Source organism: Callithrix jacchus, chromosome 3 (genome assembly GCF_049354715.1).
Source record: "Callithrix jacchus isolate 240 chromosome 3, calJac240_pri, whole genome shotgun sequence".
Classification (NCBI taxonomy): domain Eukaryota; kingdom Metazoa; phylum Chordata; class Mammalia; order Primates; family Cebidae; genus Callithrix; species Callithrix jacchus.
The window spans coordinates 54,718,757-54,731,400 of record NC_133504.1 but is presented as its reverse complement, the minus strand read 5'-3'; the positions used below and the strand labels follow the sequence as shown (position 1 = coordinate 54,731,400).

Sequence of the window (12,644 nt, the reverse complement as noted above, 5' to 3'; positions counted from 1 at the left end):
TAAATGATCGGAAAAAATGATTGCTACCTCTTGGGTGAGAGGGGATGGCGTCTGCTAATGAAGGTTCCTTTTCTCCATCATTGTTGCCGCCAATGCCTTCACTGCCACCATCTCTTTCAATCAGTTTGTCCACCATAGCGATAATGCAGTTCAGGCTCTTCCCCACGTTGGCCCACACCCTGTCCTGAAAAAAGCATGAGTATCAATACATATTTTTGTCACAAAAACAAGACAGGGCAAAGTCAGATAAATCTATTTTAGAGAAGCATTTAGAGGAGCAGTCATTAGAATGCAGATGGAGTAGCTCTAAATTCCCATTAATTTGGTCACACTATGGATAAACAATAAATCTATGTTCTCTCAATAATGCAAAAATGAAGTATTATAAATCTTTTTATTTAGTCCATGATTTTTGCTATGTCATAAAGAAATGATGACGGTGATACAATATTAATCCATAATTGAGCACAAATTACGACATTTTAAATTGGAGATATCTATTCTGTTTATCAGCACAATAGAAAGCACAGACACATGAATAGTTTTAAAGAATGGCATTCTTTTGTGTTAGAAATTCTTGGAGTATTTTTGGTAATACATACGTGTATATCTGAAAGTTTACCATTTTAACTAAAGTATATAGTTCAGAAGCATTAAGTATATTCACATTGTCATGCACCCACTACTAGCATCCATTTCCACTTTTCATCTTCCTAGACTGAAACTTTATACCCCTTACACATGAATTTCACATTCCTTCCTCTCCAGCCCTTGGCAACTATCATTCTGCTTTCTGTCCCTGTGAATTTGACTATTCCAGGTGCTAGAAATTCTGGAAGTGTGGTCTTTAGACCACTTCTAACAGAACAGCCTAGAAAATTAGTATGCAGCTCCCTGGGTCTCACCAAGTGACTCAGACCCCTGGGAGGAAGGCACAATACACTGAAATTTTGACAAATTCTTCAGGTACTTCTGACCATAATGTCTTAGAAGCTCTACTTAATATTGTACACTGGAGCTACATAATAAGTCATTTTGAGTGATTTATTTCCTAGGAAGCAGCCTGTACCACTAAGGGGCCTCTTTGCCACTAATCTTCCCAGTTCTCATTAGTAGCCATTTTTGTTTAGGGCAGTGTATGCAACTGAATTCTTTGATGCATAAAAACTGCGATTGTTTCAATAACATTTTGAATATAGTTATCACAACAGAAGACTGTCATTCCTTACTTCCTTCGTGCTTCTCTTCCTACATCATGTAGCACTGACTCCTCACTTCTCTTTCCAGGCATAATATCTAGACGGATTTATGGTGCTTTCCCTTCATCACACCATAGAGCAACCTTTCAGTGGGTGCTTTCTCTGTAACAGAGCTGTCTCAGGAACCTGGAGTACCACTTAATGTAAAGATAGTACTTGATGATAGTACTTCCTTAGTGGTTTATATTTTCTCAAAAGTACAACATTTGTTGTACTTTCTTTTGCCTAAGCTAATTTTGCTACTTCGTAAATATATAAATTAATTTTAGAAAGGACAAATCAAGGAATAGAAAGTTGAATTTAGATTATGTGATGGTTATCTTGTAAAGACGAAGTGCACAGACTCGCCTACTTCAGCTGAGGAAGTAATGGGGTTTTAAAGAAAAGCAGAACATTCAAAGTTAGCACAGGTAATTTTGGATCCCTATGCGACATGCTAGCTAGGAGACATTAAGAAAACTACTTCCTCCCTACGGAAGCCCAGTTGTCTGGGCTTTGGAATGATAATTCTTGCTCTAACTACCTCACCAAGCTACAATGAGAGCCAAATCTTGTGTTTTTTATGAAGGCACTTGTTAAAATTATTACCATTTGGCAAAAATCCATTCCAAAACTTACTGGCTTTCTTAAGTGAATCAAGCTTTCCCCTCACCCTGTAATTTTGAGTGGGAAGTACTCTATTAACCACAAACGATTACCACAACCTTTCCCCTAAAGGCAGATCTTCCCACAAAGAATTGAAAGCACTTTCCCTCTAAGAAAATTTATAACACCAATCATATCCACAGATCACATCATCATCTGCTGTTGTCCGAGAAAATGATGTAAAGAAAACTCTGAGCAGTAAGCCAGGAGAACTAAGGAAGCTCATTTATTCCAGGAGGAAATGCTGGGAAAGGTAAGTAACCTGATGGTCTTGACATCAGTTGAATTGGGATTTGGTGAGGAGCTTCCATTCTGGAGCACATAGCAGACTCATGGCCTCTCTTCTGAATATGCCTTAATCACCACCACCAACTGCATCTTTAAGGTGGTGAAATTGAAACATGAAACAACTCTCCAGCTAAAACTGGAAATCAACTCTGCTACTGAGTTTAAAAAAAAGGGGAGTAAGTTCCTCTCAATTTTCCAGATTCGCTTTGTACATAAGTTGTCAACTCTCTTCTCATTGCCCATGTTGAAAGGAATGTGTGTGTGTGTGTGGGTGTGTGTGCACGTGTGGCACAGTTGGCTCACTGTAGCCTTGATCTCCTGGTTTCAAATAGTCCTCCCACCTCAGCCTCCGAAGTAGTTGGGGCCACAGGCATGCCTACCACGCCCAACGGATTTTTATATTTTTTGCAGAGACGGGTTTTACCATGTTGCCCAGGCTGGTCTTGAACTCCTGGGCTCAAGTGATCCACCCACCTCAGCCTCCCAAAGTGCTGGGATTACATGTGGGAGCCACTGCACCTCATGGAACTTCGTATTTTGATCAAAGATCAAGTCACATTGCATGTTACCTTTCTTATTTAAAGGAAAGTAAGATGGATCAACTTCTCTTAATCACATCTCTGAAGAGCTTGAAAATAAAAATATGTAAAAGATAATTTGACATTCACACATATATATTGTTCTTCCTTTCCAGAGAGCTCAGATGATAAGATTTCACTGTAAGTCACTTTTGTAACCTGTAAAGAGATCTTCATTGGCCTGAGAAGCATAGTGAAGCATGTTCATTGGCTAAAACAATGAATATGTCATAAAGGGCTATATATATGGTAGGCAGAATTAAAACAAATATAGTCATTAATGTTTAGAGGACACACAGGACATGAGACAATATTTGTTGAGGGCAAGAAATTGAGCAGTCTCTTACATGATACTAATACACAATTTATACATAATCAAATATCTGCTTGAGGGGACACTCAGCAGCAGACCCTAAGCAGACTCCTTGTATTCCTCATCTGTTGGAGAGGAGTTGCTGCCTATCTGTTGGTGAGAAAATTCAGCCTTGCTGGGCATGGCCTCCTCCTCTTTTATGGGCTTAACTGAGTAGATTAAAGTTACTGACGTGTGTCTCTGTCTCTAATATTAGAATGAGTTATTTGAGAGCTGTGTTCTTGTTTTGTGGCACAGAGTCTGGCTCTCAATAACTTTTATTGAAAGAAAGGAAAGAACACAGGTGGAGAAAGAGGGAGGAGGCAAGAAAGGGAAGAGAAGGGGGTGACTTCAAAGACAGATTAAAGGCTGGCATTTATATTCACTTTATATACGCACATTAGTTAATTTAATGTTCAAAAACCACCAAATAAGGTTCATGACCCAGGTTTTAGAGAAATAGAGACTTCTGGTAAGAGATGTTTAATAACATCCAACATTAAAACGGTATAAATGTACTAGAACTTCTGTTTAGCCCCAAAGACTTAATCCTTCCACTATGATTTTCACAGAATTGAGATACACGGTAGCACAAACTACACAGGAACACGAACACACACACACACACATACACACACAGAAAAAGGAGCCCAAGAAGTGTCAGGTAGAGGCATGTGCAACCTTACAGGAGCAAGATTTGGTGTCAGTTATCTGAGACTCAAATATGTGTCCATTGGTGGATCCTAGGTTAAGAGATGAGTCTACAAAAGGAAATGGCTGGTACCGTCCCATGCACCCTCAAGCCTGAGGATCAAAGATGTCTTATAGGCAGGGATGGAGCAGTCACTTGGTTAAAGGGTCATTCAGTTTGGCACAAAGGACATAAGTGACCTGCATTAATAAAGGAGTAGAGGATCAAGGGCCCAGATCCATTCATGTGACCAGGATATAGCGCAGGGTGCAGGAGGAAAGATGATAATTCAATTATCCAAACAAAAAGGGGAAATGATAATTCAACTAATAGGAGACTGAAGTACATGGCAGTCAATTATTCTGAAACCAGGATGCTACAAAAGGGTAAGAAGGAGTTTTAAAGGGAAGCCTTGAATATCTGAGTTCTTTCCTAAACAAGCCCCTTTCCACATTATATCTCTGTGAAAAGACACACGGAGGAAAGTTACCAGCAAAAATATATTCTCATTCTGATGATTTTTACTCACTGTGCCAGTCCACATGGGAAATGCTTTGTGCTTAGATTGCTGGTATGGGGCTAGGGCCTACTCTTCTTTCTTCTCCACTAAAAATCACACAATTAGTTTCAGATTGCTCCCATGATGAAGGAAGGCTGATTAGTGGGAAGACAACAGGAGCATAAGAATGTGGCTGCAGTACATAGTGCTTCCAGCCCCTCCAGATCCTGCTTAGTGCCTCACCACATGAGAGGATTAAAAACAACCACTACCACCTATCAGAGAAATGGATTGCTGGCCTTTCTTCCAGAAATAGCAGCCATGATCTTCCAGGTCTCCTACTATATGAAGGAAGTAATCGGGAATCAGTAAAGTCTAACCTCTATTAAACTGAGCCTAATTTGTGTATTTAACCTCCATGGAGCCTTCACGACAACCCTACTCCTTGGTGGTGAGGTGGTTATAAACTTTTCCTGGTCAATGAAGGCATAGAGTCAATGGGGAACCAGCAGCAATATTTATTTCACTCTGAGTCAGGTGCTCATTTATTTCTGGGTTACAACCTAACCTAATATGCAGGTCAAACCTAATGGCAGTAGATGCAAAAATTTTGATGGATGTAGCCAGGGAGGCATTACATCTGGCACAGTGAGCCATGAAAGCAGGCAGCATGATGCTGACTAAGCATGTCACACGATTATGAGTTTAGTAGCATCAAAAGAAATCCTGACTGCTTTGGAGCAGCAGTGAACTTAAAAAATGTATTCCATAATGCCTAGCTGATCAGCTTTTCCTAATGCCAATTTTTGATCAGAAAGAATGTGAAGACTAAGCCAGAGCTGATATAGATGTACAAAATAGCCCTGATGTATCTATATTTCCATGAATAATTTCTCACTTGTCATTATCAATTTCTGGGGACTTTGATTAGAAACAGTGAATTAACAAGGCCAATCCCATCTTTAAAAAGAAGCTTCCAATTATCCTTGATTTTGAATGAGAGCAATATGCTCGATACTGGCCAAGTTCTGTAATACTGCAAACCTTTATTCTTTCAAGAGCTGGATAGCTTTTCTCCCTGAACACTTTATCCAGACTGTTTGGTAAACTGAGTTGCACATAAAATATTCTATATTTCAATGTGTATAGCCCACAGTATCTTTCTCTCTCTCTTCCTCTCTCTCTCTCTCTCTCTCTCTCACACACACACACACACACACACACACACACACATCAACACACACATCAACACATACACACATGTTCACTAAAAATAGCCAGGCATGTCCACATCCACCAGACGAGATTCCCTGACCTTTGCATCCTGTTGGTCCTCCTGCTTTAACTTCACCTATTTCCTCATGTAAAAATACCCAACCTTCATCTCTCAATAACAATATTCAGTTTAAAATTCACTAGCAGTCTCACCCTCAAAATGAAGCCTTCATAACAAAAGTGGACTCAATTACCCCTTGTTTCTCCAATGTTGACCTCTCCATATTGCCCTGCCTTGGATTTTTCCCAGGCCGATATTATTGACTACCACAAAATCAGGTCCATCTATAAGTGCCACATTCTTCTTCATTGATCACCCTCCTCATTTGATTATTCCTAATCAAAAGCAGGCTTAGTACTATAGACAGTATTGCATTCTTCTCTCAGCCTGGAGGCACATCTATAGTTGGGTAGACATAGATAATTCTTATTTCTCATTAGTCTTCAAAATGAAACCTTCATCCAGATATCTTCTTGCTGTCTTAGAAACATGCTGTTATATTAAATCAACATATATTTACTAGACATCTGCTATATGCTGGCTCAGTGCTAAACATCAAAGATCTGAAGGAAACCTTGGAGGATCTAATATTTCTAATATCTTGACACATGTTGGCTTTTATACCTAGAATACTTTCTCCATTATCTTCCATCTAAATTCTTTCCCTTTCAAATCTCACCATCTCCAAGAATATTTAATGCTTCTCTCTCTCTCTCTTTGCTTAACATGCTTTTTCTTCTTTTTAGTAGACTGTGTGCTCTATAAAGGAAATGATCGTTACTTATTAATCCTTTTATTCTCATGTCTTAATCCCAGAGAGGAAAAAGATGAAAAAAAGAAGAATGGATTGGCCGGGTGCGGTGGCTCACACCTGTAATCCCAGCACTTTGGGAGGCTGAGACAGGCGGATCATGAGGTCAAGAGATCGAGGACACCCTGACAAACATAGTGAAACCCCACCTCTACTAAAAACGTACCAAAAAAAAAATAGCTGGATGTGATGGTGCTTGCCTGTAGTCCCAACTACTCGGGAGGCTGAGGCAGAATTGCTTGAAACCAGAAAACAGAAGTTGCAGTGAGCCAGGATAGCGCCACTGCACTCCAGCCTGACAATGGAGCAAGACTCTGTCTAAAAAAAAATAATAAAAATATTTTAAAAATAGGAATGGATACAAGAATAAAAGAAAATAAAAAGAGATGATTTGTCCATCTTTTCCGGTTGTCACATAACCACTCTCCAAATATTTTTGGCATCTTTAAATTTCAAAATGTCTTCTTTTATTTTTAGGGAAAAGATCTCCCTCTGTCGCCCAGACCAGAGTGCTGTGGGGGGGATCATAGCTCACTGCAACCTCGAACAGCTCTGCTTAAGCAATCTTCTTGCCTCAGTCTCCCAAGTAGTTGGGATGACAGGTGTTTGCCACCACTCTTGGCCTGGCATTTTTAACATGTGTCACACAACCACTTGCATCATTGGGATATCTTTCAATACCTCTGTTCATTTTATGAGTGCTAGTCACCTTAGTTAAATGAGACGACATGACTGTTAAGGCCAGGTTTCACATAAGTGCCTAGACCACGGATGCACACTGTTTATAAGTATTGAATAGCTATTGATTGACTTACTAATCTGTTATTTAGCAGTGAAAAGAAATTATGCTATAAGAAGTTCTCATTACATTCATCTTCAAATTGAATTTAGAACCAGGCTCCTCCTACTCTGAATGGCTCCTTTCAACCTAATAAATGCCACATCATGCTAAAGCTTCGATTCAGTGCAAATGTTAAATAAGGCATTTGTTCAACAATAAGTGAAAAAGTTCTGTTGATTGAATGAAGCCTTTAACTTTAAATGGGTAATTGGATGTTATCTGCACACCATTAGATAGCTGCACAACGGGTTAAACTGTACGACATTATCAATTAGTGTGTTGTGTACAACCATTTTCAAACACTAATTCTTTTTAATTGTGTGCACCTTGATAAATGAAGCCAACAGGCTGCCTATATATACCACAGTGTGTTTTTACTTATTCACTGAAGTTTGGAGTTTAAAAATTTCTATTTGGGATGTAATCATACATTTCCAAACTGTATGTATGCAAGTTTGCATATTCGTTATATATATGCATATCAAAATACCTGATATTGAACCAGGCATTGTAAATAGCTAGGAAATATACAAGGGAGATGATTGTATCCAATATAGAATCACAGGAAAATCATTATATTATTTTACATAATCATTACATTATTTCATTACATTAAAAGAAATAAAATATCTATTAAAATACAGGTTTGAATTGGGGGATGAGCTGCTGATTCAGCAAGTCTATCCACTCACTTATTCCTACATTAACTCTGAAAAGGACACACTAGGATGTATAAGATGAGTTAGGTGTAAAACAGGGAACTGAAGGTGAAAATATGAACTGCATGTAGGAAAATCTAGACATTGGCAGGATTTCATGAATATGCATGAATATAAAGATCTCATCTGGGGTTTCTTTTCTTTTATAGAACATTTGTGCATTTTAATGGACAGTCATGAACTTTGCTTAATCACCTTTTGTGGACCTTAATATTGGAAAAGTATTCAAAGCACATTTCTCTTGGGTGATATAAACTGGAGAAGTTCAGGAATGTTTCCCATCCATCAAGAAAACAGAGGATAGAACACACTCAGTTGCCATATAGGGAACAACTGGCCCCATTCTCCCTGCCTTTGACTGCTCTTATTGATGGTGAGAGTGAATGCTCTGAGTGTTCCCCCCTCATTTTAAGATTAACAAAACCACCCTATTATGTGTGACTTAGGGATAAAAAAAGGAAAACTGGGACCAGGGGCAAATAGTTGCTTTCAATGTATATTTACAGGGAAACATCTGAAGAAATTATTTCTGTGTAACTAGAACCTTTGAAATCTGCACTTGAATAATTAAAGTTAAAGCTGCCACCACTGATTTCTGGAGGCTTCTGAAGGCTTTAATTAGTCACGACCTTAGCTTTGGTCATCTCTGATTTTCTGTGTCTATCTTGAACTTTGCCACTTTCTATATTCGAAGATATTTTGAAGATGACTTAGTCACTACAGATTTGATTAAGACACCAGGAGATATGCACTAGGGAGAGGGGGATATTTTGCAGATGGCTAGAATAGTCCTCTTAGAGTTAAGACACTGGAAAATAAGAACTAAGAAGAGAAGAACATAACTGGGTATGCTTCACTGGGGGAGAAACAAATCCTCAAAAGAACTCATGAGTTATAGTGGGAGAGAAGCTACTAGATATAGTGCAGAATATTAAATTTAAATATTCTCTTTCAAAATAGGAAAATAAAAATAATCTGCAGAAAAATTTCAAAGACATTAATTTATTCTATAAATGTGTACTGAGTACCTTTTGTGTTCACATGCTCCACTAACTGTGTAAATACAACAGTGAATGAGACATTGTCTTTTTCCTATCAGAGCTTATAAAGTCCATGAACACATGGAGAAAACAGCCATATAAACAACTGATTATAATCAGTGTTCACTGGGCTATGTGTTCATGTAACATAAGAATAATGCTTTATTATACAAAATGATTTGAAGTTGAACATATATATATATATATAATATATACACCCATATGTACACACATATATATGCATCTGTCTATGTATCTAACACTTACAAAATTTGGAAGTAAATGGCCATATTTTAGTAGACACAATACTCATTTAGGTAACCAAGCTATAAGGTGTTGCTTTGAGAAAGTTTAATCATAGGTTAGTATCCAGCAGTCTATAAAAATTCACTACTTCTAAAGAATAAGAATGATTTATCTTTTTCCTATTAAGATCAGGACAGCAGTCTTACATCACATAATTCTAGTCAGATAACTGAACAAAATCTTTTGAATATTAATTTTTACAGGTACCTCTGAATCTTATTCTATAGATGTTATGTTTTCTAAGATGGACACAGTAGCTGGACAAGAAAAGTTGAGAATATAGATTACTACAGATTTCCTGTGGAGATAACTGGCTAAATAGGTTTTGTCCTCAACAGTTAACAATGCTTGCAACTGTCTATGCTCACTGTTACCAATTATGGCAATATAAAAAGCTCTTCAAATGCCTGTCAAGCTTAGCCCCCTTATGCCCAGTGTTCCATTACTGGAATGCTAAGCATGCGGAGTTATTTATATCCTACTGCTCAAGGTCATCGCTAAGGTCTGATTTTTCACTCACGCAGAAATTTTAAAAATTGCAACCTCTGGCATAAATGGGTTAAGCATTTATGTTTGCTGTAGGCACCATTAGAGAAAGGTATAGTACAAAAGGAACTGTATAAAATATTTAAGGAATCTATCGGAAGATGGTTCATATAAATATTATTCCCAGACACAATCTTTGGTAGTATTGAATTACAGAATAGTCACAAATTTTTAGTTTATCTATGGAGTTTATAAACAGGATGTTTGACATAAAGATTATTATACATTTGTGCTATTGTTTCTAAAATCTATAAAACTATTAAAAAATTATTGTGGATGGATTATCCATTGTGCTTATGTGACATTAACACATTTAACATAATAAGAAATAGCAAATGTTTATCTAGCTTAAGAATGACAACTAAAATTTTAAATTTGATTTATAACATGAAAAGAATTAATTGGATAATTTGGATGCTGAAATACTGCTTGATATAGAAATGTAGCTCAATTAAAAATTCATTTTGTATATGTCTAAATACTAAGAATTGTTTTTCTAGTTTTGCAAACTGCTAGAATGGATCAGAATATAAAAGATCAGAAGTTTCTTTTTTAACAATTTATTTGAATGGAAGTAGGCAGATTTAGACTTCAACTTATCAGTTTAGTAATTTTGAAATTAAATCACATTGTTCCATAGAGTTTTAGAATTATTAGAAACCACAAAAACTAGGTCAACTTAATAGTTTAGTTAAATGACATGCTTTCATATTTTAGACAAACTAATCTTGGAATCCCAGCTGCTGGAAGCATCTGTTGCAGAGATGTAGACAAAGAGAAGCAATATGTCATCTTAACTGGCTAAAAGAAAGAGAATGCTATGTTAGTCTCTTCCTTGGCACAAATTGTTACCAAATCTCAAATATTCCTTTGGGGTTTAATTGTTTACTAACTTTTGAGAATAATAAACCCTTAAAGCATTCCATTATTTAATAAATAAAATTCTGCAAATAATGGACTTCTTTGTAAACATTCATTTTAGTTTCAATCTTTACCATATTGTCAAGATAATTATTATCCAGATTCAAATGTCTTCAATTTTGTCAACAAAACAAGTTGAAAAGAGAAACAACAGCCTCAAATTGATTTCAAGTGAACAGGATTCTCATTTTTGACTTCAAAAGAATGGTTCTTACCTGCATCAGCATGGTAGGATTCAAGAGTAATCTAATAATATTTATTCACTTCCCAAATACTTATTATAGGAAGCTAAATACAGTTGTTCAAGTTAGGTAATCATTACAGTCACTATCAGAAATTAAGTAAAACAAACAAAAAATGCTAATGGAGCTACTGTAACCTTATTTGCAAATGTAAGCCAATTTAAGCGATCAGGGAATATCTTCACATAATATCACAGAAACTCAATTAAATTAATTTAAAACACTGAATTACTTCCAGGGTTGACTTGTAATCAGCACTGAAAGTTTTCTAACAACTAATTAAGAAAGGTAGTACACAAAGTTATGTTTCTAATTCATTTAATACCACAGTCTCTGAAGGCATTTTCAATTAGCTACATTTTCTTTAGTTTTACTCAATTTATCAAAGTTAGATAAAGCTTTGAGACTAATGTTAAATGGTTATGACTCTGGTGAAATATCGTTTCTATCTTCTTATAAGGGATTTCTATCCCTTGATGAGGCAACGTTTTCAGTAGAGAGTGGTTGCTAAGGAAAATCAATGAAAATGTTATATACCAATCGGTTATTGTTTGCAAAAAGTAAAATTATATTAGAAGGAGAGAATTAGAAGTAACTTTTCTGAGTGGGAAAGATTTTTCTTTTAATTGCGGTAAAATTAGACAAAGCTTTTATATGCTTTCTAGAAACAATGAGTTCTGAAGGAGACTCAAAAATGACAGGAAAGGAGAAGCAGAGAGAAATGCAGCACTTATTACCCAACCTCCTTTGCCTTTGAAAGAAAACAAGAGAAACTGAGATGACAACCCTTCACCATCTGGAGAAAAAAATTAGGAAGACTTTTTTCTGGTGTGAAGACTAGCAAAATATTCCCAAGAAAACGATGAATGCTAAACAACCAACCATGCCAGCTAACACTTCAACCTTGTCTGGTCTTCACAAAGCCTGGAATTCTGAAATTGTTCATGTTACTCTGAAGCACAAGTTCACATTTCTTCGGTGCTTATTTGAAACCTCCACCACTCACTTTCTCCTGTCCTGCCTGTCCTTTTCTCTTAGCACATGATTCTACTTTACTGACAAAAGCTACCATCCAGCCCCACACACCCTCACATCTTCACATCCTCCCTGCAGTCTCAGGAGAAGGGCACAATCCTGCCAGGACTTGATCTTCTACCTGGGCCCTAGCATTGACGTTCTTCCTTCTCCTGTAAGGACCTTGCTCCATCAGTTATCACCTCAGTGCCTCTCACATGGCCTTTGGAAAATAACATGCTCAAATTTCTCTCACTTTAAAACAAAACATGTAAATAACTAATAATAATCATAGGCACACACACACACAACAGCAAGAACAACAACTACTTCTGTGTATGTCAGCTATTATGTCCCATCTAAAAGGCCACTCCATTCTATTTCTTGAATAGTTAACTTATACTCACATTTAAATCTCCAGAATTACTTCTGGAAACACCACCATGGTTACCACATTCTTGCTGTATCCCATGTACATCTCTAAGACTGCATGGTGATTGCCATTTGTCTTTCTACAGCCCTGAATAGTCTGTGGAGTAACTGAGGCCCTAGGTTGTTCACCTATATCCCCAGCATGTGTCACAGTGAATCAGGCAGAAAAGGTACTCAGTAACAC

The 12,644-nt window shown here is 37.0% G+C and overlaps 1 protein-coding gene across 23 annotated transcripts in view; it reads right to left on the bottom strand.

Moving 5' to 3' along the window:
* INPP4B (inositol polyphosphate-4-phosphatase type II B) overlaps nucleotides 1-12,644 on the bottom strand; it is a 988,233-nt gene that overhangs the window by 121,960 nt on the left and 853,629 nt on the right. For all 23 annotated transcript variants that reach the window (XM_054252895.2, XM_054252897.2, XM_054252896.2 and 20 more), the window contains one exon: nucleotides 28-184. In XM_054252895.2, coding sequence (XP_054108870.2) covers nucleotides 28-184 — 157 coding nt within the window. The remainder of the gene's footprint in view (nucleotides 1-27; nucleotides 185-12,644) is intronic.